This window comes from Pistacia vera, unplaced genomic scaffold (assembly GCF_008641045.1).
Source record: "Pistacia vera cultivar Batoury unplaced genomic scaffold, PisVer_v2 Contig710, whole genome shotgun sequence".
NCBI classification, from domain to species: Eukaryota; Viridiplantae; Streptophyta; class Magnoliopsida; order Sapindales; family Anacardiaceae; genus Pistacia; species Pistacia vera.
In genome coordinates this window covers 122,586-146,648 of record NW_022196569.1, presented here as the reverse complement: position 1 = coordinate 146,648, position 24,063 = coordinate 122,586, and the positions used below count along the sequence as shown (strand labels likewise).

Genomic DNA, 24,063 nt, shown 5'->3' with positions numbered 1-24,063 from the left:
ATTTGTCTTCGGTTACCTTAGCTAACGGGTCTACTACACCTACTATTGGATGTGGTACCGCCCATCTCAACAAATCCATGTCTCTTTCCTCTGTCTTGTGCCTTCCTCATTTTCCCTTTAATCTTTTATCAATTAGTCAAATTACTAATGCATTCAATTGTGGTGTTTACTTTTTTCCTACTCATTGTATATTTCATGATCTTGGGCTGAGGCGGATTATTGGTAGGGGTCGTGTATCAGGTGGCCTGTATATGCTCGATGATGTCTCCACTCCTATCTCTTAACCTGTTGCGTGTACTAGTGATTCATCTCTATCCATACTACATGGTCGCCTTGGTCATCCTCCCCTTCCCATTTTGAAAAGGTTGTGCCCTAATGTAGGGCCAGTGTCACACCTTGAGTGTGAGACGTGTCAGTGTGGAAAATACCATAGAGTGTCCTATAGCCCTAGGATAAACAAAAGAGCCACAACCCCTTTTGATGTTATACACTCTGATGTTTGGGGTCCTTGCCTTGTGTTGTCAAAGTCTGGATATCAATATTTTGTTATTTTTGTGGACAATTTTTCACGTGTAACTTGGTTGTACTTTATGAAAAATCATTCTGAACTATTCTCCATATTTTGTACCTTTTATGCAGAAATACAAAATCAATTTACTTCATCTATTAAAATTCTCAGTAGTGATAATGCCAAAGAATACTTTTCTGCTCCTTTCTCTTTCTTTCTGTCTACTAGAGGTATTATTCATCAGTCATCATATGTTTATACACCTCAACAAAATGGAGTTACTGAACGAAAATCGTCATTTATTAGAAGTCGCTGGTACTCTCCTTTTTCACATGAAAGTCTCTACAAAATTTTGGGCAGATGCTATTTCTACAACATGTCACTTGATCAATCGCATGCCTTCTTCTGTTTTGGGTGGTCAAATCTCATTCTCCATCCTTTTTCCATCACAACCTTTATTCTCTCTTCCTCCTAAAGCGTTTGGGTGCACGTGCTTTGTTCAAGATGTTAGACCTCATGCATCCAAATTTGAATCTAGGTTCCTCAAGTGAATATTCGTGGGTTATTCCCGATATCAGAAGGGTTATCGCTGTTTTTCTCCTGTCCTAGGTAAGTACCTTATCTTAGCTGATGTTTCCTTTTTTGAAACCACTCCATATGTTGAGTCCTGCACCTCATCTACTTCTCTTGAAGCACCCCCTGATGATCTTCTTGTTTACCACATTACCCATCATAGTCCTCTACCATCTCGTCCTCCTATCACGCAAGTATACTCTTGCAGGGTTCACCAGCACCATGAGACACCTGCAACAACATCTGATCCACTGCCTCGTCCTCTGATCCGGTTCCTCCATCCTCTGACCATGATCATGATCATGATCTTCCCATTGCTCTTCGTAAAGGTAAGCGCTCTTGTACCTATCATATCTCCTCATTTGTTTCCTATCACTCGTTGTCTTCATCTTCCAAGTCTTTTATTGCCTCTTTAGACTCTATGTATGTTCCCAACTCTGTGTCTGAAGCAATTGCTCATGATGGGTGGTGACAGGCTTTGGAAGAAGAGATGTTGGCTCTAAAACATAATGATACATGGGTTCTAATGAGGTTGCCTAAAAATAAAAAGGCTATTGGGTGCAAATGGGTTTTCACAATGAAGGCTAATCCCGATGGGATTGTGGCTCGGTTGAAAGCTCGTTTGGTTGCTAAAGGTTATGTCCAGACGTATGGTATTGATTATTCTGAGACATTCTCCCCAGTGGCTAAAATGACCTCTGTCCGACTACTCATCTCTCTTGTAGCTTCATATCGTTGGCCTCTTCACCAACTTGATGTAAAAAATACTTTTTTACATAGTGATCTTCTTGAAGAGGTTTACATGGAGCAACCTCTGAGGTTTGTTACTCAAGGGGAGTTAGGAAAGGCATGCAAACTGAGGAAATCTTTATATGGCTTAAAGCAATCTCCACGGGCGTGGTTTGGGAGGTTTAGCGAAGTGGTGACTCAGTCTGGTTTACATAAGAGTGCTTATGATCACTCTGTCTTTTATAAGCAATCTAGTTCTGACATCATTCTTTTGGTTGTCTATATTAATGACATTGTAATCACTAGCAGTAATGATGTTGGCATTTAGAGTTTGAAAAACTGTTTGGCTTCCAAATTTCACACAAAAGACTTGGGTATTTTAAGGTATTTTCTCGGAGTTGAGGTTTCTCGGAGTAAGAAAGAGATATTTCTCTCTCAACGCAAGTATGTGTTAGATGTGTTGACCGAAATGGGTCTAAGTGATGCTAAACCTTGTGACACTCCTATGGTTCCTAATGTGAGATTGAATGTTGAGGATGGAGAGATGTTTTGTGATCCAAAGAGGCACAGTCGGATAGTTGGAAAGTTAAACTACCTTACAGTAACCCGTCCAGATATTACTTTTTCAGTGAGTGTGGTGAGTCAGTTTATGTCATCTCTTACGACATCTCATTGGGATGCGGTCCTCCATATTTTGAAGTATCTAAAATGAACATCTGGACGTGGGATTCCTTATAGTGACCATGGTCATAATAAGGTAGAAGCTTTTTTAGATGCTGATTGGGCAGGATCCTCTGTGGATAGACGGTCTGTGACTGGGTTTTGTGTTTTTGTTGGAGGAAATCTTATTTCTTGGAAAAGTAAGAAGCAATCGGTTGTAGCTAGGTCAAGCGCAAAGTCTAAGTATCGGGCTATGGCACAAGTTACGTGTGAGCTCATATGGACAAGACATCTTCTTAAAGAAATTGGGTTTGGTGACCTAGGGACTATGGACTTGTGGTGTGACAACCAAGCAGCCATACATATAGCAAACAATCTAGTCTTTCACGAGAGGACTAAGCACATAAAAGTGGATTATCACTTTGTACGAGAGAAACTTGAACAAAAGTTAATTGCCACTAATCATGTTATAANGACTGTGGCTCGGTTGAAAGCTCGTTTGGTTGCTAAAGGTTATGCCCAGACGTATGGTATTGATTATTCTGAGACATTCTCCCCAGTGGCTAACATGACCTCTGTTCGACTATTCATTTCTCTTGCAGCTTCATATCGTTGGCCTCTTCACCAACTTGATGTAAAAAATTCATTTTTACATGGTGATCTTCTTGAAGAGGTTTACATGGAGCAACCTTCGGGGTTTGTTGCTCAGGGGGAGTCAGGAAAGGTATGCAACTGAGGAAATCTTTATATGGCTTAAAGCAATCTCCACGGGCATGGTTTGGGAGGTTTAGCGAAGTGGTGACTCAGTCTGGTTTACATAGGAGTGCTTATGATCACTCTGTCTTTTATAAGCAATCGAGTTCTGGCATCATTCTTTTGGTTGTTTATGTTGATGACATTATAATCACTGGCAGTGATGATGTTGGCATTCAGAGTTTGAAAAACTGTTTGGCTTCCAAATTTCACACAAAAGACTTGGGTACTTTAAGGTATTTTCTCGGAGTTGAGGTTTTTCGGAGTAAGAAAGGGATTTTTCTCTCTCAACGCAAGTATGTATTAGATGTGTTGACTGAAATGGGTCTAAGTGAGGCTAAGCCTTGTGACACTCCTATGGTTCCTAATGTGAGATTGAATGCTGAGGATGGAGAGATGTTTGGTGATCCAGAGAAGTACAGACGAATAGTTGGAAAGTTAAACTACCTTACAATAACCTGTCTAGATATTGCGTTTTCAGTGAGTGTGGTGAGTCAATTTATGTCTTCTCCTAGGACATATCATTGGGATGCGGTCCTCCATATCTTGAAATATCTAAAAGGAGCTCCTGGACGTGAGATTCTTTACAGTGACCATGGTCATAATAAGGTAGAAGGTTTTTTAGATGCTGATTGGGCAGGATCCTCTGTGGATAGACGGTCTGTGACTGGGTTTTGTGTTTTTGTTGGAAGAAATCTTATTTCTTGGAAAAGTAACAAGCAACCAGTTGTAGCTAGGTCAAGCGCAGAGTCTGAGTATCGGGCTATGGCACAAGTTACGTGTGAGCTCATATGGACAAGACATCTTCTTAGAGAAATTGGGTTTGGTGACCCAGGGACTATGGACTTGTGGTGTGACAACCAAGCATCCATACATATAGCAAACAATCCAGTCTTTCACGAGAGGATTAAGCATATAGAAGTGGATTGTCACTTTGTACGAGAGAAACTTGAACAAAAGTTAATTGCTACTAATCATGTTAGAACAGGGGAACAATTAGCTGACATCTTCACGAAGTCTCTAGTTGATAAAAGGGTAACCTATATTTGTAACAAGCTGGGCATGATAGATATATATGCTCCAGCTTGAGGGAGAGTGTTGGAAACTATGTTTATATATATGTAGTGTAAAGGGTAAAGGGTATACTTGTAATTATTTAGTGTGCGTATATATTTGAGTTAGGGTGTACTGTTGACATTTTTTAAGAGAAATAGAGAAGATAACAATGGCCATCTTTGTTTGTGTTTATTTTCATTCAATCTCCTTTTGAAGAATGTCGAAATCTTATTTCTTCCTTGAATCTTTTCCACTATCATCATCTTTCAATTTTATCAATAATATGGCATGTAAGTATGCTAATAGAATGTGCTAAATTTTTGGTCTGTATTATGGCATAATGTAACATCAAATTTGTTGTAGGACATTGAATAAAAGAAGGTAAAAAAAATAGATGAGAAAGAAAAAAGAGAGGAAAGATCATAGAAGGGCAATGGGTAGAAACTAGAATAGAGAGATAAAGGGTAAAACAATTAGAAGTAGGAAAATAGAATATGAAAAAAAAAAAAAAGCAGAGAAGAGAGGAGGCATAGAAAGAGAAGAAATTAAAGAGAGAGGAAAGATAGGAAAGAAAAGAGAGAAAGATAATAGAGACCAAGGTTTAATTATTCTTATCCATTCATATTTCAGCATTTAAAAAAAAAAAAAAAAAAATACTTGAAGGCCTTTTTGGTTTGATCTAACAGAAACCTAATATAGATAAATCTTATCAAATAACATGCTGATGAAATTTACCAAATAAGATGAACTAAAATTAAGTAACATAAACTAAAACCAAAAAGTAACTTAATCATATTTAATAGATATTTCCTAATATATTAAAATAGCACTTCTTGGTTCTGCATCGGGTTTAATGTTTAAATATATTTTATGCACTTAGCAAGAGTATTTCATCTTTTAATTGTGGTGCAGTACAACATTTTACTGTAACAAGCTTGGTGTTCTGAACATTTGGGTTAAGCATTTGCCTTTTTGTTGAATCTACTTTAAAATTAGAAGACTAGTTAATTTTTTTACTGTATATGTCAATGTTACAGTTCATCCCAACAACATTGACTCTTGATTCAGGAGTCACTAGACCACCGCCTCTTTTAAGTGAAGCTGATTTACTAAGTTGTATGGACAAGGTGAGCAGATTGGTACACTGATCTGGTTTTAGATTAATTCTTTTATTGCTCTCTAAGGCTGTAATATTGATTTATTATTTTGTTATCAGGCGGGCATTGGAACAGATGCGACAATGCATGATCACATAAAGAAGCTGCTAGATAGGTTTTATGCAACAAAGGATGCAAACACGCGCTTCTCACCAACTAATCTTGTAACTTATTTGGCTTGAACTCTTTGTGATATTTTTTTGCTTTCTTATGTGTGATCTCCTTATGATCATGGGCTCTGCTTCCTATGATCATGAGGAAAAGAATAACATGGTAGGTTAGAAGTAAAAAATGGGGGTAAAACTGGATAAATGAAAACCATAAACACCTTAAGAGTAGCTCATCTTTGTAGATGCACTCAATTTGATTACTTGTTTTATTCTAGAGTGGGAATTAATAAATTTATTTAATTGCCATGTGAAATCAAGAAGAAAACACCTGATAATTTTAATTATTGTATTCTACACTTGCATAGGTTACAACAGTCTAGTTATATAAACTTTATTAGGATATTCTGATAACTCTTAGGTTCAGGATTATCCTTTTATTCAAATAGCTAAAGTTAAGATAAATCCTAAGTTTAAAAAACCCCTACTATCCTTATCAAGAACTTCTACACTCCTCAAGCTGATGAGAAAATATTTAGCATTCCTAACATAGAAACTAGATTGTCAAAACTCTATCTAGACAATCCTTTTGTAAGAATGTTCGTAGTTTGTTGGCTAGTAGGTAGATAGATAACACACAACAACTTGTCTTCAATCTTCTCTTTAATAAAGTGCCTATCAATCTCCACATGCTTAGTTCTATCGTGATGTATTGGATTATGTGCAATTCCAATCGCAGCCTTGTTATTACAGTGGAGCTTTATAGGATCTTCACTATTGATTTTTAGTTCTGCCAAGAGTCTTTTTAACCATATCAGCTCATGTCGTTGCCCGAAATTCAGCTTTTGCACTGCTCCTTACAACCACAGTTTGCTTCTTGCTTCTCCAAGTCACCAAATTTCCCCAAACAAAGGTACAATACCCTAAAGTTGACCTTCTATCACTCATTGAACCTGCCAGTCTGTATCCGTGAATGCCTCCACCTATCTTTCATTAGTTTTCCCAAAAAACTGTCCTTTCCCAGGTGTCATCTTCATGTACCTTAAGATTCTATTTACAGCTTCAAGATGCTTTCCCTATGGGTTGTGCATGTGTTGGCTTACCACACTTACAAAGTAGGCTATGTCAGGCCTTGTATGAGCCAAGTATATTAGCCTCCCAACCAGTCTTTGATACCTGCCTTTTTCAACTGGTGTATCTTCACTATCCTGGTCAAACTTCACATTTGGCTCAATAGGGTCTCAGCAGGCCTACACCCTAACATTCCAGTATCTTTCAAAGAGATTCCTTTCTTACTCCTGGCAACCTCTATTGCTATAAAATATCTCAACTGCCCTAGATCCTTTATCTCAAACTCCTTGGCAAGAACCTTTTTTACCATTTCCATTTCTTTTAGATTGTTTCCTGTAAGAATAATATCATCTACATATATTATTAAGACAATAATCTTACCCCTATTATTCTTGAAAAACTAAGTATGATTCGTTTGACCTTGTGTGAACCCATAACTTCTAATAGCCTTGGTAAATTTTTCAAACCAGGCCCTAAGAGACTGTTTTGAGCCATACAAGGATTTCTTTAGCTTACAAACCTTCCTCCCTATCTAATTACCTTCTAAACCTGATGGTAACGCCATATACACCTCTTCTGCTAGGTCACTATTCAAGAAAACATTCTTTACACCCAGCTGTTACAAGGGCCAGTCTAAGTTTGCAGCCAGGGAAAGGAGAACTTGAATAGTTTTTAGCTTGGCTATGGGGGCAAAGGTTTCCTGGTAATCTACTCCATAGGTCTGTATGAATCCCTTAGCTATCAACCTTGCCTTGTATCTCTCAACTGAACCATCTGTCTTATATTTTAATGTAAACACCCATTTACAACCCACAGTAGTCTTCCTCTCAGGTAAGCTCACCAATTCTCATGTCCCCTTTTTTTCAAGGGCCTTCATCTCTTCCATTACAATTTCTTTCCATTTAGGATCATCTAATGCTTCTTGTATTGACTTAAGAACCTATATGGTTGAGAGATTAGTAGCAACCACTCGAAAATCAGAAGATAGATTGTCATAGGACACAAAATGAGAAATAGGATGTAGAGTACAAGACCTAACCCCTTTCCAAAGAACTATAGGAAGATCAACATTTGACTCAAACTCACTAGGAGGCAAAATTTTCTCACCTGAAGGCTGTGATTCATTGACTTCTTTCTGTTAGGATGATTGGCCATGCCGATCATTAGAAGGATTCTCACTGTCTTGATAACCAGGTTTCCGAGAATAAACTTTGGGGTCTGGTTGATTTAGCCTAGTCAAACCTCCCCTTATCTTCATATGTTTTTGAGTCAAAAGTGTCAAAATTCTCTTCTGTTGTAGGGTTTTCAAGTTTTTCTGTTTTGATGGAATTATGACTAGTAAGAGGTTGGATTTGAGTTAAAGGTGAGTTTTGATTCAAAGGTGTTATAGTGGATGTGGGATTCTGACTTGCGGTAGGATTCTAACTTTTCGGAAATGTTATTTCCCAAACACTATCTTTATTATCAATCCGTGAGTTCTCCCCCCGAAGAGAGGATTTGGTAAAACAAGGCTGTGGCTAAAAAAAATCACATCTTTAGAGATAAACAATTTCTTCCTTATAAGGCAATAATACTTATATCCTTGTTGAGTGGGAGAGTACCCTACAAACACACACTTAATGGCCCTAGGATCTAACTTGCCTCTGTTATGAGAGTGAACATGAACAAAGGTAGTACACCCAAAGACTTTCAAAGGCAGAGAGTTTAAGGCTTTAAAATCAGGAAATGTCTGAAGAAACGTGGAGAGAGGAGTGCAAAACTCTAAAATCTTAGTAGCCAATCGATTTACCAAATAAGTTGTTGTTAGGATTGCCTCCCCCCACAAATAATTAGGCAGGTTCATGGTGAGCATAAGTGCTCAGGCAACCTCTAAAAGGTGCCTATTTTTCCTTTCCACAATACTTTTATGCTGTGGGTATCTGCACAAGAACTTTGGTGTATTATTCCATGTCTAAGCAAATAGTTTCCTAGGCTAGAATGGAAGTACTCCCTACCACTATTTGTTCTTAGAACTTGAATATGTGTGAAACTGATTCTTAACCATGTAATGGAAATTCTTGAAGACTTCCTGTTTCAGATTTTTCTTTCATAAGATAAACCCAACATAGTCTAGTGTGATCATCAATGAAAGTAATAAACTATTTTGATCAAACAATATTTTTAACTCTAGATGGTCCCCAAATATCACTACGAATTATAGAAAATGGCCTCAAACTCTTGTTTTAATTAATTGGAAACATTGATCTGGTATGTTTTGTATTTTGGTAGATTTCACACTCAAATAATATTGGATTTTTATTTCTGAATAACACTGGAAACAATCTTTGTAAATAAGGGAAACTAGGGTGACCTAATCGGTGATGGCACAATATTATTTCTGAATTACCAGACATAGAAACAGAATTACACCTAGATGTTATAGCTTGATTATTCTCAAAATCCTTGGCATCAAAATAGTTGAGTCTTCCTCTAGCATTGCCAATCATCCTGCCCGAGAAAAGGTCCTAAAATTCACAATGAGAAGAAGAAAAATTAACCACGCAGTTTAAGTTCTTAGTCAATTTGCTAATATAGAGGAGATTACAAGCTAGACTAGGCACATGAAGGACAAATTGTAGACAAAGATTATCATATAGTTTGGTAGTCCCTTTACCAACTACTTTTGATAAAGAACTATTAGCTATTCTAACCCTTAGATTACCATAACACGGGCTGTAGGATACAAACACACTTGAGTTACCTGACATTAGATCTGAGGCCCCTGTATCTATAACCCAAGAACTGGTTGTTCCTACACTGGTATGCCAAGCTGTGAGGGAATTACTAGTTTCAGCAAATGAACAAGAGTGATTAGAGGAACCAGAATTGGACTGATTGAATAATTCTTATAAGTGTTCCAACTGTTCTTTACTGAATGGTACAGACCTTGGATGATCTCCATATTCTTCTATCCTAGCATGAAATCCCTTGTCGCTAGCCTTATTAATCTCTTAATTGGTTGGCCTGTCATATAGTTTCCAGCAAGTAGCCTTGATATGCTTTGGCCGATGACAATACTCACACCAGATTTTTCTTTTTCTCCTCTTTTTTGCATCCTCTGCTCTCCATCAGACCTGGTATGATTGTCCCAACCCTTTGAAACCAAAGCTAAAGACTCTGATAGTGTGCTTAAACTGTTGGATCCTATTGATTCACCTATCATCACTTTCCTTCTACTTTATTCTCTTCTAACCTCTACAAATACTTCTCTTATAAAAGGTAGAGATTCTTCTTCCAAGACCCTACCCCTTACTTCATCTAGTTCCTTATTCAAACCTACAAGTAACCCAAACACCCTCTCTTTTTCTAACATTTTTGTGTATTTGGTAGTATCCTGAGAACAACTCCAGTCTGCTTCAAAGAACAAGACCAGCTTCGGCCACAATTTAGCCAAAACGCTATAGTATTGAGTTACATCATGTTCCCTTGTTTGGTCTCTCTCAATTGAGACTCCAACTCAAATATTTGTGTTGAGTTCCCCACATCAGAGTATGTTTCCTTTGCAACTTCCCAAATATCCTTTGCAGTGGGAAGAAACAGGTACAATTGACCAATCTCCTCTTCTATGGAATTGATTAACCATCCCATCACTATACTATTCTCAACATCCCATTTTTGGTATGCTAGGTCATCTTCTTGTGGGGCTTTAATCGTACCAGTCACATAGCCTAGTTTACCTCTTCCTCAAACCATTAACTTTACCGCTTGAGACCGTGAGACATAATATTTCCATTTAGTTTGTGAATACTGATCTGGATTGAATTATTATCATTATTACCTGAAGAAAACTGGACTTCTGGTTGTCCAGATCTCATATTTGAGGAGGATGAAATCTGATGAGAGGAGGGACTGGAGGATGAATCTCAAACAGGTGGAGGACTAAAGCTTTTGCCTTTTCTCTCACCAGTCATGGCAATTTTCACCATTAGTATTTACATCCAGAGGAACCTGGTTCTGATACCATGAAATCAGGAAGAAAACACCTGATAATTTTTATTATTGTATTCTACATTTGCATAGGTTACAACAGTCTAGTTATATAAACTTTATTTTTTAGGATATCCTGATAACTCTTAGGTCCAAGATTATCCCTTTATTCAAACAGATAAAATTAAGATAAATCCTAAGTTTAAAAAACCCCTACTATCCTTATCAAGAATTTCTACACCATGTAAGGTTTCCTTTTTGATAGTCATTGCATGTCTACAATTTTGACTTTTTTATCCAGTCTAGTGGAAACCAGGACATTTTCTTGCCTATATGGAAGTTCGAGGATTCTATTGTTTTCTCCTGCTCTATATAGAATCATCAATAATTGGGATTCTTTGGCATATAGTATATGTGCACTCAGGCCATAGCTTTTTTCAGATTTTGAGGGTATAAAGTGCTTTTATTCAAAGAAATTTCCTCTGCATTAACATAGAAACAAAGTTTGTGCTCTAATATTCTTGGCATTGCTTGGGCATTGATCTGCCTAGAACAGTCCTTTCCTTAATGCCAATCCAAAAGGCATTACTTATCATTTCAAAAATGGTTTTAAATTGTTGACTGCTGCTCTGTGAGGAGTGACATAAGCATCGATGTCACTCAGAGTCAGAGCTGTTCTGTGTTTTTCAGTGATGTTTGACATCATGCTCCTATGGATTGAAATGACAGATAGAGGTTAAAATATCTATCTCCTGGCTATCAAGGATTATCAAGTCAATGCTGTCTTAGCTGTAGTGTGCATGATTGGGTAAAATGTTCGAGTCACATTCCCAAATTTGTTTTCATGTCAAGGATTTGGGAGTAAAAAGTGTTTGATATTTTCTGTATTATAATTTTTTGCGGAGGTTTTTCCTTGCTGCTTTCACATTTTTTTTCTTTTTTCTTTTATCTTGTTATAAGGTTGATCAAAATGGTTAAATAATGTATATTCTAAGGTAGCTTCTGAATTTTTGAGAGTTTTATTACTCATATACTGCACTTATGTAAACAAAGTGTTGGTACAAAATAGATACAGCAGATGCTACGATAACGTGTCTTGTTTCCTATGAAGTAGTATTTTTCTTTTCTTAATTATAAGTTTGATGTAATTTCAGGGAGAGGCGCTAGTTATGGGGTATGATGACATGGGGTAAGTCACTTCCTCTTCATGCACTTGATTTGAATTTTGTCACTGTAGATCATGGTAGAAATTAGCTATTGTGTATTCAATCTAAATGGTGGCATTCTGGGAGCAGTAACGAACAAGATTAAATGTGATGGGTCTTTACGACAAATATTAATAACCTTTTAAATATAAGAATATTCTTTGGAAGACCGTAGGTCGTCGTGCAGAACTTGCAATTATATAGCCACTATAAGCAGGTTTTGTGTAATTAATTCTAATGGTCGTATTAGTGGTGTGTATTTTTCTTTACCTATTTTGGTAATTATATTCAAGAAATGAGTAAGGGTAGAACAAAAGAATAAGGATTATGGAAATGTGCAATCTTAGCTTTGTTTCAGAAGATTGGTGAGAAATAGCCATATTTTTGAAAGAGAAATGGATGAAGAGGTGGACATCCTATGAGGCAATTCATTTCTTTGGCTCATTTTGGGCTTATGTGACAAAGGAGTTTCAAGACAATTTCTTCTTCTTCATTAACTTGAAGCGGAATGGAGCTTTTGGGATAATATGTTCTTGGGGTCGTAATTTTTCCCTTCTCTTTGGGGTGGTTTACTGGTTTGGGTTATAGATTTTGCAGTATACAACTTGTATAATTTTTGTTATCTACACTAGGATTGTTTCTGGTGTCTCTGGGAACCTCTGGTTCACTTTCTGTATCTTATTTTTCAAATCTAATAACCTTATGTTTCTTATCAGATAATAATAATAATAATATTTAAATTTTAGTGACTAACAACAGTTAATCAACACAATAATGAAAATTGTGGCCTGCTATATATATACTGATTGGCATCAAAACATTTTGTGAAGCTTATGTATTATAAACTCGTGACTGTCATGATTCTGACTGCTCATTTCACATAATTTTATTAATATTTTTCCTAAAGAAGTTCTAGTAAAGTATATACTGGTGTCATAGTAATTTTTTAGTACCTTTTTCCAGGTATGAGCTCTGGAAGCCAAATCTCAGATCAATGATGGAAAATGACATGAAAGAAGTTAGTGTAGGCAATAAGAGTAGAGCTGAAGTTTTGGCAAGTTGCTTGCAGCAGATGAAAGCTTGCTTTTTAGATGTAAGTTGTTGGTTGGTTATCTTATATACTTATGGTATGTTCATTTGCTGTCAGGCATCTCTGAATTTGATTTTTTTCTTTGCTTGCTCGAGATTGTGGAAACTTGATGACTTTTTGATCCTATATAATTTGCTTTATGAATTTGGTTATCCAGGTCAATAAATGCCTCTCTTTTTGGTCTAAATCTTTCAAGTCAGTGGATATTGTAATTATTATGGTTGGGGTTATGGCATGCTAATAATAATTAGCAGAATTAACATGAATTGCTGGCATGTGAACATCTTTTCATTTTACAAGAGAGCTCAATTACCAGAGAATATAACATTTTTGTGGTGACTGAGGTGGTATTAATTAGCTTTTATTGTTTCTGTCACTTGTTGTTAGAAGGTTTTTCAAATTATTTTTACCATTAGGAAGTCATAAGGCTTTTGTACAAGAATCTTATTTGAGTTGACAACCTTATGAGTTTTTACAATTATATTTGAACAAAGAAAATAAAAAAATACAGTAGTTTTTTTTTGCCAAAAGAATTTTGTTTTTAAAAGATATTATAAGAAAATTATTGTAAAATTTTTATTCTTTGTTCTGAAATCATACTATATTTGAGCACTGTTTTTTTCTCGATTTTTCCTTTCACAAGAAATGTGGAAAGTAATTTTAATTTTGATCATTTTTATTCTTTTTCCTGAAGTCACTCTAAATTTGAGCACTTTTTTCCTTTGATTCCCTTTCACCAGGAAATATGAACGATCAGTAGGATGTACCTTTTAGACACATTTTTTCTATAAGTTTTGTTGTGAGAGAGGAGTGCAAGGAAATTGGCATTCGATGAAACAACTGGTTAAATGCATGAATGTTGATTGTAGGGTAGACTATACTTACCTCCCTTGTGGTTTACCTAAGTTTTAGTAAGACTATTGGTTTGGAAAGTTAGACTAACCCCTTCTATTGCCAATTACTGTTACAGATTTTTGTCTTTTGACCATTCTGACTTTCAAGATGACTATAATGACCTTAATTCACCCAAAAACTGATGATTTGATGATTTTGTTATTAAAAATAATTAATTCCTGTTTAACTATGAACAAAATATGGGACAAGATAAAGGTTTCCATTTGGTGAAATGGGAGATAGTGTCTGGACCTTTTTTAGCCCTCGTAAAGTGGAAGCTTGGAAATTGAGAAAAAATTCGCGGGAGGATAAGTGGATTAATGATTCTCCTTTGTGCTTTGTTTCCCCAAACATTATTTTCAAGACATAAAAACACTGCCATTTAAGATACGGTAGTCTCTTTTTTCTCGTTGCTTGGGTTGGCTTTGGAACTTTAACTTTTTGAGAAGTTTGAAAGATAGAGATAAAGAAGAGCTGTCCGGCCTCTTAGTAATGGTGGACACAGTTTCCCTTGATGAGATGAGAGAGGATAGAATAGTCTGGAAATTCTATTCTTTTGGTATGTTTTAATGCAGCTCATGTTTCAATTGATCAATTTATGATCACTCTCTTAGCCTTTTCAGCCAGACTGCATGATTTGGAAAGCCAAATTGCATTGTAAAGTCAATATTTTTGGTTTGATCATCTCTCTAGGTAAATCAATATAGGTTATGTTGTTCTAACAAGGTTTCCAAATCACCTCTTCTTTCCCCTTGTTGGTGTCTTGTGCAAAAGTAATATGGAAACTACAAATCACTTCTCTTTCATTGTAGTTTTTCTTTAAGATTATGGTACAAACTTCTCCAGGTGGAATAGATGAAGTAGGTTATTCCAGCTTGTTATAGTGACTTCTTTTAGAATAAATTTTGGGTTCTGGTAACGGTGATAAGGTCAATTGTTAGCTTTAGCATATTCAAATTAACAGTGAGGTAGGTTTCTATTTTCTGAAACCAAGGGGATCTATTTGGGATACAAGTAAACCATAAAGTTAATTTAAATTTAGCTTGCATTTTAAGATTGTCATAATTAATGTCTTATTAGAACTTATATTTTCTTCTTCTTGTCCCATTATACACACACACACTCACACACACATAGAGGAAATGGTATTATTATTTCAAAGCTCTGCTGTTGAGTGTTTTGTAGACAACACACATTTTCAAAATTAGTCCATGCATCTTACTTTGTTATTTATTTTTCCAAATTACTATTAAAAATTTCCCTGTTTCCATATTTTCTTGAACTCATATTTTGTCTATAACAAAACTGGAATCATGGCAGGCGAGGATGAAAAAAGTTAAACTCTTACAAGCAATGGCAATTTTCTTTGAGAGGTTGTTCCTTATCTTCCTACTGTTTTGTGGATAATACATTTCACTTGTTAATGCAAAGCTTTAAAACTTGTAGATCTGGTGGTGATGAACAGCGAGCAAGTGGAGAAGTTGTTTGTCGATGTGGTATTTGCCAAGAATCAAATATGGTGCTTAGGCAAAGCCGGGTAATAATTTATAGAATATATTTCACTAATTTAATAAATAACGGTTTGGTAATTATTTACGTTTTCATTATATAGATACATGTCTATCCTTATGGGGGATGAGGTACATAAAATTGGTTGGGATTCATTACTGTCTTGATTCTTGGTATTGTAATTACTTTGTACTGTATCATAAAGTTCTAAGCAATATAGTTACTCATTTTCTGATAAACCACTGTCATTTAATTACTCTTTACAGGATGGCAATTTCATGGTTGGTTGTGTGGCTTATCCACAGGTTGGTATACTTTTCTTNAGGAAATGGTATTATTATTTCAAAGCTCTGCTGTTGAGTGTTTTGTACACAACACACATTTTCAAAATTAGTCCATGCATCTTACTTTGTTATTTATTTTTCCAAATTACTATTAAAAATTTCCCTGTTTCCATATTTTCTTGAACTCATATTTTGTCTATAACAAAACTGGAATCATGGCAGGCGAGGATGAAAAAAGTTAAACTCTTACAAGCAATGGCAATTTTCTTTGAGAGGTTGTTCCTTATCTTCCTACTGTTTTGTGGATAATACATTTCACTTGTTAATGCAAAGCTTTAAAACTTGTAGATCTGGTGGTGATGAACAGCGAGCAAGTGGAGAAGTTGTTTGTCGATGTGGTATTTGCCAAGAATCAAATATGGTGCTTAGGCAAAGCCGGGTAATAATTCATACAATATATTTCACTAATTTAATAAATAACGGTTTGGTAATTATTTATGTCTTCATTATATAGATACATGTCTATCCTTATGGGGGATGAGGTACATAAAATTGGTTGGGATTCATTACTGTCTTGATTCTTGGTATTGTAATTACTTTGTACTGTATCATAAAGTTCTAAGCAATATAGTTACTCATTTTCTGATAAACCACTGTCATTTAATTACTCTTTACAGGATGGCAATTTCATGGTTGGTTGTGTGGCTTATCCACAGGTTGGTATACTTTTCTTTTTTTTTTTTTTTTGAATATTTATTTTTAAAACAATGTTCAAACAAATAGATAGCTTTGGTCATCTAAATTGACCAAATAATCCCCATGAATACTGTGTCTAGGGTAATTAGGATGGGCCCTGTGAAGTTAAGCATGATCAAAGGTTGTGTTGTTTGCATTGGCTCCAATAGAATTTTGACCCAGCATATTATATGAGTGGTACACATCATGGATTATCGATAAATTTTTCAGTATAACATAGGGCCATGACAACACCCTCAAACTTAAGTTTCACCATTACTAGAATTTTTTAATGAACATCATGCCATGTGTGCTCCAATTTCAGTTTGGTATCTCTACACCACCAATATGATTGGTGCTCTATGATATGAATATGTTCATATTATGGCAGTGTTTAATTGGATGGTGGTCCACTTTGGCACGGGGTTCGTGGATTCCAACCAATGCTCTCCCTCAAACTTAATATGAGCATCTATTATGCTATGTATATAAGCACACATTCTTCAAAAATAGTTCTTCATGCAAACTTGTTGAGTGTGAGGGGCATTCCATGCCATGCATATACCCTGTCATGCTATGTGTATGAACAATCTTTGAAACTATACATATATATCTGATGGCTTGTAGTTAGTAAACTCATAGACGATTCAGTAAGCCTCTTGAGACGCTTAGTTTCGTTATACATGGTTAGCCTTAAAACTACCTACAAATTTGATAAGTATAGTAATATGACATTCTAGAAAAACCTCTTTACATCTATATCGTGCAAACACTTCCTGATCCCTTGACCACTGATTGAGTGAATATCTCCACATTAGGATCCAAACAATAGGTGCTGAGCATTTTTCTAATTGACTAAATAATTTAAGACACTGGTAATGGAAAATTATTCTCACTTAGACAGAAATTTTACCATTAAATACAAACACTCAGTCCCTTTCAAATTAATTACTATGTGAAATCAGCAGATAGCACTATTGACGTTTCATAAAGATTCGACCTGCAATGTTCTATTGCTATTGCAATTTTTGTTTGCCATATGGTGACTTGGACAGTAATTACTATAGCAAGATCTGTGCTTTATGTTTGCAGTGCAGGAATGCTGTTTGGCTCCCTGGATCTGTATCAGAAGCAGCTGTAACCTCTAACGCTTGCAACTCTTGCAGTCCTGGTTCCTACTTAACTTTCTATTAGTTTATATTTTGTGCACTGGATTGTAGTTTTGACATTTGTGTATTGAGTGTTTGTCTGAAGCAATTTATCTAACTGTTTTTAGTAGTAGGTGGGAAGAAGATGAACCATCAGTTCTAACTTACAATCCTTTATATCCTAAGTTGGTACAAAGCCCCTATGCGACATCACTTTGTAGCATGTTTGTCATGGAACTCCGTCAGTTTTATGTATTTCATTATTTTTGTATTTTGTGAAAATTGGAACATGTTTAGCAATTGTTGTAAGACATGTTGAACGCTTTTTGCTGTTTTGTCTGATACCGAAACACATACCTGTAACCATTTTGACAACATATTTTGTCTGGTACAGATATCCACCTGATCTTTTTAAGTGTTGCAACGTAGGTCACATGCAAATTGTATCTCCATTGACTTATAAATTCATAATTAGTTTCACTGCTTCTTAATGAACCATCTTATTTATTTATATAGTGATTTCATTTGTCAGTAATGATAATATACTTTCTCAATAGGTCCTGTTTACCTGATTCAGTTCAAGTTTCGTCAGCATGAAATACCTCCCGGTTTCAGTGCCACCCATTTGGGTACGTTTGCCTCATGAATTTTTATGAACTCTTTCATTGCTGTTAAATTTATTGGCTTAAATTTTTTTGCCATTTTGAAATGATGTCCTTTTTTTTTTTTTTTTTTTTTTTTTTTGAAGTTGACCTTAAGTTGTGAAAATTTTACTTGTTTTACAACCTTTCTTCTCACTTACATATATATGTTTCTATTTTATACACTTTTGAGTCTCAGTATAGCTTTGAGGTATTATTGTCCATAGTTGTGTGCCAGAAACATGTTTAGTTCCTTTAATTTAGAATCTTGGCCTGCCAAGGACAATTAGGCGTATATTGGATCCCATGTCTGCAATTTAAAGGCGATTTTTATTTTTGTCATGATGGACATGCCTACTCTTGCAATGTTATTTTTCCAAATGAGTTGTTCTTTACAGTAAGAATGCTTTCTTTTTTTTTTTCTTTTTTTTTTTTTTTTTAAGTTGAAAGCAGCTGATTCAGATTACAACAAGCTGAAGAAATATGGTTGAATTTTGATGTTGAGTTTTTTTTATAGATTTCTTTCCATTTATATGCTTTTATGTAGTTTTTTATAATCTTTAATTAAGTTGTGATTTTGTAATGTTTAGAGGGAATTGCAATCATCCTATTTTCTTAGCTGGGTAGTTGGTGGATTAGTTACCTTCTTAGCTTTTAGTTTGGTTATACAAATAAATGTTTAAAAAAATTTTGGTATGGTTTTATGGTTCTCTGACTGATGAGAATCACAATAAGGAAGAAAGGGGAGAAATTATAAAAGAAAGCGAGAGACCTTCAGACAGAAATTAAGGAGAGAATTCTCAATGAAATAACCTATGTTCATTCATAAGCAAGACTAAAAAACAATAATTATTAAGGCCCTTATGTATAGTGGTTAAATTCCTAATTACAGAAAGAAATTACTCTCTAGTAAAAGATAAAATGAACACAAATTGAAAAGTTTACTCTTACTTGGACAATTGTTAGGATGGAAACCAGAAAAAGAAACGACTTATCTGTATTGTGCTAGTTTTTCGGTTTAACACTATGGCTAGAACCTTGAGAAGCTATCGGTTGAAATTAAGCAGGTCGATCTGTAGATGTTGATAAGGCTGATGAAGATCATCTAATTGGTTAAAACCTCATCTTGGGTTAGAAAACTAAAAGTTGGAACTAAATTTTATAGATGAGATATGAGATAGAATTTCCCAAGCAATGATCTAGGATTTTGATAAAGATTCAGGTATCAGTTAGAGAGGAATGACTTCATGATCTAAGTAATAAAAAAATATGTTATTTATACTTTGGGTTTTCATTGTTTTCCTAGGGATTTTCCTAAAACCCTCTGTGCTACGCGTCTCCTTTTGATTGATATTTTGTAGCTCACCTCTCATGTAGAGTGATTGGTGTGGTTGACATTGTAAAGCATCAATTTAAGCTATTTTATTCTACCTAGATGTATCTGTGTTTTGTGGAAGAAGAGGCAGGTGTTGATCAGCTTCATCCTGGCTGAATGATGGGGTAGTACCGATCTAAGACCATGCCCAGTAAGATTTAACCCAATCAAATCTCAAGACAAGCAAACGAGAGCCCAATTTCTTTCTTTCATCCATTATACCCCTGTTTTGGTGACAAATGCTGCTTGCCCATAGGAGGAAAATTGCCATTTTTGCAGGAAGTATCTCTTAATCTCTAATGTCTTATGGTATGCATCATCTTGATCCCCAAGAGATTTCACTTAGTGATTAGGACCATGTCTTCCATTCAAATAATTGGTGATTCCTTGATTGGCATTCTTGCTAGCCATAAGACATTAGACATTAAGAGATACCTCTTGTGAGAATGGCAATTTTCACTTGTTGAACATCTTTTTGCTTTAGCCAAACCACTAACTTGAAACAATGTCCTTCTTACGCCAACTGAATCATTTTAATCCTTCTAATCTTCTAGTTCTCTTGAATTTTGCCCCGTGAAAAATGAGCGTCAATTGTGCATTTATATGATGCTCATTTTTCCCCTATACTATTGTTCATAAATTTTCATATCTTCATTCTATCTACAATTTTTCTGGCTGCAATTACAAACACACAATCATAATTTCTCATACTCCATACTATTATTTTTCACTCGGCAGGAGATATTTTAAAGATTAATATAGTTTTGAGGAATCCGAAACTTTTATCTCTTGCTGAATTTCTTCTACATGTGAGCAGGCTGCATTGGTGGTTGTGATGAAACTCTTAGACAGTTAATAGAAATCTGTGGAACTGGTTCACGCATTCCAGGTATGTACTTATATGTATGTAAATTTATAAAATAAAGAAAAATAGAAGCAGCATTGCACTGTACTCTCTCGTAATTGTTTGGAAAGGGAGGGTATGAGTCTTACAGGTATTTCTTCTTCTGTGGTTGCCCAAACTGACATACAAAAACCTCTTACCGCATGTTTGATGTGTTATCCAGCAAGAGGCCGAGGACCGAGTGTATCATCTGGTAATGTTCAACAAAGTAACACTAGGCAGCGTGCTTGCATTTACTGCCAGCAAACAGGGCATGCTTCAAGTGATTGCCCTTCACAACTTTCAGGCTCTCGAAATGCTCGCTCTAGAGCGATGAACATGCAAAGTGGTATAAATGCTAAAATCCCATTTCTTTTCAACATTTGGAATATTTTTTTAAAAACGTACTTTTGCTTTGTCAATTTACTATTGCATTTACTACACATGCCCAGTAACAGGACACAATTATCTGCTTGTGTAGAAACTGAATTATGTACTCTTGTATCACATGAGTTTAAAATGGTAATGTTTCTAATTTTAGAGAGTTAAATTTTCTTTCGAAGCTTATCCTTCTCTGAAATTATGTTACAAAATAGAAATTGTAGACAGTATTGTGGAAGAAATTTCTGAAATCATCTGTGCAACTTTCAGTCAATTTTGTACGTTATTTTGTGTAATTCATCCTGTTCATGTTTTCCAGTTTTGGAGTCAGATTCAGTGTTTCCTATCATCTATATCAAAGCCCAGAAATAGGACTGTGATATTGGTAGTGATTGAAACGAAAGTTATGAAAGATGTTTCCTGTTCAACTCTCAACTCTCAACTCTCCACCTTTCCCTCTTATTTTCTGGTTTCTGTCTTTCTCCTTTCCTCTTCCTTTGTTATCTGCTTTCAGATTACATTTTACCTGCACAAATAACTCAGGGAAAAATATCATCTTGAGCCAGTTTTAACTTTGAATTTGTAGAGACAGAACAATGGGTTTTAATCTTGCATTTAAGGGTTCAAATTTATAATAAAATCTGTAGGATATGTTTGACATAACTACTATTTGGGAACATCCAACTTAGCAGATTTTTTTTAGGCTCTGTGGAACAATACTGGCTTACAGCCTACAAATGCATTAATAACTATTGTTTTGAGAGCTAAACTTGAGACCAGTTTGGAAGTTGTTACTTGCATTGGCTGCCGAACTGTGATTTGAGACTGTGATTGTACTTTCTGGCTAGCAGCTGTTATGGCACTGTTGGGGATTGGATTGATATTTGTTCTGATGAAATTTCTTTTTGAAATTTTTTTTGGCAGGAGAGTCTTTTATGCAATGTACCACATGTGGAACGACATGTGTTTTGCGAACTGCTAATACAGCAAACAACAGAGGAAGGAAGTTCTACTCATGTCCTTCGCAAGAGTGCAATTTCTTTGCGTATGTATACCAGTACCTAGACAATTAATTGCTCTAGACAATCATTTAAACTGGACCCGTAGGAATTCATTTGCTTTCTGTTCTGGGTTTTAGTTGTTTATCTTGATTGAGCATACTCTCTCTCCCTGCATTTTTTACTTTTTGGGGTTCTTTGCTCCTCTTTCTTTTTCCTTTCTCTATTTTCCAGAGAGCCTTCTTAATACATCTTTTAGTTTGGATGGGAGGATTCTACTTGTTGAGTTGGTGAGGCATAGCGACCATCACTCGCTACAAATATGTCTGACTACCGTCACTTCAACCAGTACTCATCATGTGCTGAAAACATAAACTGCTTGCATATTTACTGTCATTTAGAAGATTGATTTGCCTTAATCTAAGAATCATATTTAATTTACAACTACAAACTGTAGTTGCATTACTGTGTGATTGTCGTGTCATTTATTATACTTTATTTGTAGCTATCACTTATCCGCTACTTTTATTCTACTTTGTATGAACAAGTTTATTTTGGTAGTTTGTAAATGTAATGTTACTCTAAATAAAAACTTGGTGTAATGTTTAACTAGATGTATAGTAAAATAGAAGTTGAATTTTGAACCAGAAATCACTACAGTGAGCAGTATATTTCAAATAAGTAATCCATACAGCACTCAAAAAATAAAATAAATGACTTTGCCTCTTTGCTCATCCTATTGACTGCAATGTAGATGGGAAGATGACCTCAACAGTGGCACTAGGGGAAGAAATAATCCACATGCACACATCAGCGGCTCAGCATCTAATACGAGCAGGAGGGGTGGCTGTGGCCGTGGCAGAGGCAGTCAAAGTGTAGGACGTGCTCCGGATATGACTTTTGTGTCAGCTACTGGTGATCCCATATCTGGTAGAAGATGTTATGTATGCGGTGATCCATCACATTTTGCTAATGTCTGCCCAAACCGTGGTACCTGATGATCCTGAAATAGACATCTTCAGCTCTCTATGTGCTAGTTCAAAGGTTGGTGCTGTTTGTTCTTTATTATAGACAGGTACATTACCAACCATATCTAGCACCTGCAGAGTATTAATGTAACTATAAAAAAGATTGACTGTAATGTGATAATAGTTTATCATTTCGTAAATCTGCTCATTACCTCATATCATATAGAAGATAACATGCAGTGAGGCTTGTCTCTGGGTGGTGTTTTAGAAATTGCATCGCAGTCTATCTAGAGCTTCATGCCTTAAAAGTGTGCTAATGCATACAATCTCTTTGATTTTTTCGTGCGTTCCAGGAGTATGCTGCTTGCCTACAATTATTAACAAGACTTCTGGCTGATAGTATGATATGCTTGAAAGAATTGACAAAACTTACCTGAAGAACATTTACATATTAGAAGTTTTAAGCAGTAGAGTTTTGCATCATCATGGGCTATTTTAACCTACGGTGGTTTCACTGTATATCTACTTCATGTTGAGTCTTGGATACTGTATTAACCAACAAGCACATTCGGTGTGTGGATAAATTAATATAGGGAGAAATCAGGGGAAGTGTTTTGAGACATTTTTGTCAATTTTCTGTATCTTGTTTTGTGGCCATAGAACCTTGTTCCAAAAGCGGAATGTTCAGTCGTGGTCTCTCAAACACTCCTAGGCCTGGAGATTGAGACTCCTTTGTCATATAATATTATAGTGACTTAAAATGTCAAAACCCCATTTGACTTGTCTTATTGGCGTTATCTGGCAATACATTCATGTCTATGTTTAGTTAGAAAAAATAAAGCAACAATCTCTTTAGTAATAATGGAGATATAAATTGTAGCATTGCATTGGGAATAACGGTCAATGGTGAAGGACTTGGATATCTATTTGATTAGATAATCAATGTACAGAATAACATTATCAAGTTAATAATTATCATCTAATTAGAATCGCAAATAGTGTAAAATTTACCAAACCCTTATTTGTATTATAGAATGGCCTCAGTTAGTCACTAGCAACATTTTTCTTAGGATTCTGCTTTAGTTTTAATGAATCACAACATATTTATGGCATTTTATTTGTTCTCCATGGTAGATATATATTATAATTATTTATGTACTAGAATGTGGGTATATGCTTTGCAATATTTGAATAATGCGAACCCTAAAAACAGAAAAGTATGATCTATTGGTTTGGGAGAAGTGATTTTTAGCTCTTATCTAATTGATATTCACCATCCATCAGTGTTTTAAAAACCAACTGGGGATGAAACTCGACAAAGTGGTTAGGTCTAGGGTTGGCTTGTTTAATCGGTTTGATTGGCGGGTCAAAG

The 24,063-nt window shown here is 35.5% G+C and overlaps 1 protein-coding gene across 1 annotated transcript; it reads left to right on the top strand.

Moving 5' to 3' along the window:
• The first annotated feature begins 2,279 nt into the window (after nucleotides 1-2,279).
• Nucleotides 2,280-23,167, top strand: LOC116114485 (DNA topoisomerase 3-alpha-like). Its single transcript, XM_031400630.1, has 16 exons — nucleotides 2,280-2,447; nucleotides 3,230-4,258; nucleotides 5,317-5,406; nucleotides 5,496-5,600; nucleotides 11,735-11,769; nucleotides 12,749-12,878; nucleotides 15,090-15,142; nucleotides 15,216-15,306; nucleotides 15,545-15,583; nucleotides 17,390-17,468; nucleotides 18,003-18,074; nucleotides 20,279-20,350; nucleotides 20,529-20,693; nucleotides 21,650-21,770; nucleotides 22,478-22,767; nucleotides 23,045-23,167. Exons 1-15 carry the CDS (start codon nucleotides 2,280-2,282, stop codon nucleotides 22,719-22,721), a joined length of 2,493 nt encoding a protein of 830 aa, XP_031256490.1. The 3' UTR covers nucleotides 22,722-22,767; nucleotides 23,045-23,167.
• Nucleotides 23,168-24,063: the final 896 nt, after the last annotated feature.

What these genes read in the sequence shown, in the direction of transcription:
- LOC116114485 (XM_031400630.1), top strand. Translation starts at nt 2,280, where the DNA reads ATGGGTCTAAGTGATGCTAAACCTTGTGACACTCCTATGGTTCCTAAT. An exon ending in GCTTCTCACCAACTAATCTT is followed by an intron (nt 5,601 to 11,734) that starts GTAACTTATTTG and finishes ATGTAATTTCAG; the next exon opens with GGAGAGGCGCTAGTTATGGG. An exon ending in GTTGTGTGGCTTATCCACAG is followed by an intron (nt 15,584 to 17,389) that starts GTTGGTATACTT and finishes TTATGTTTGCAG; the next exon opens with TGCAGGAATGCTGTTTGGCT.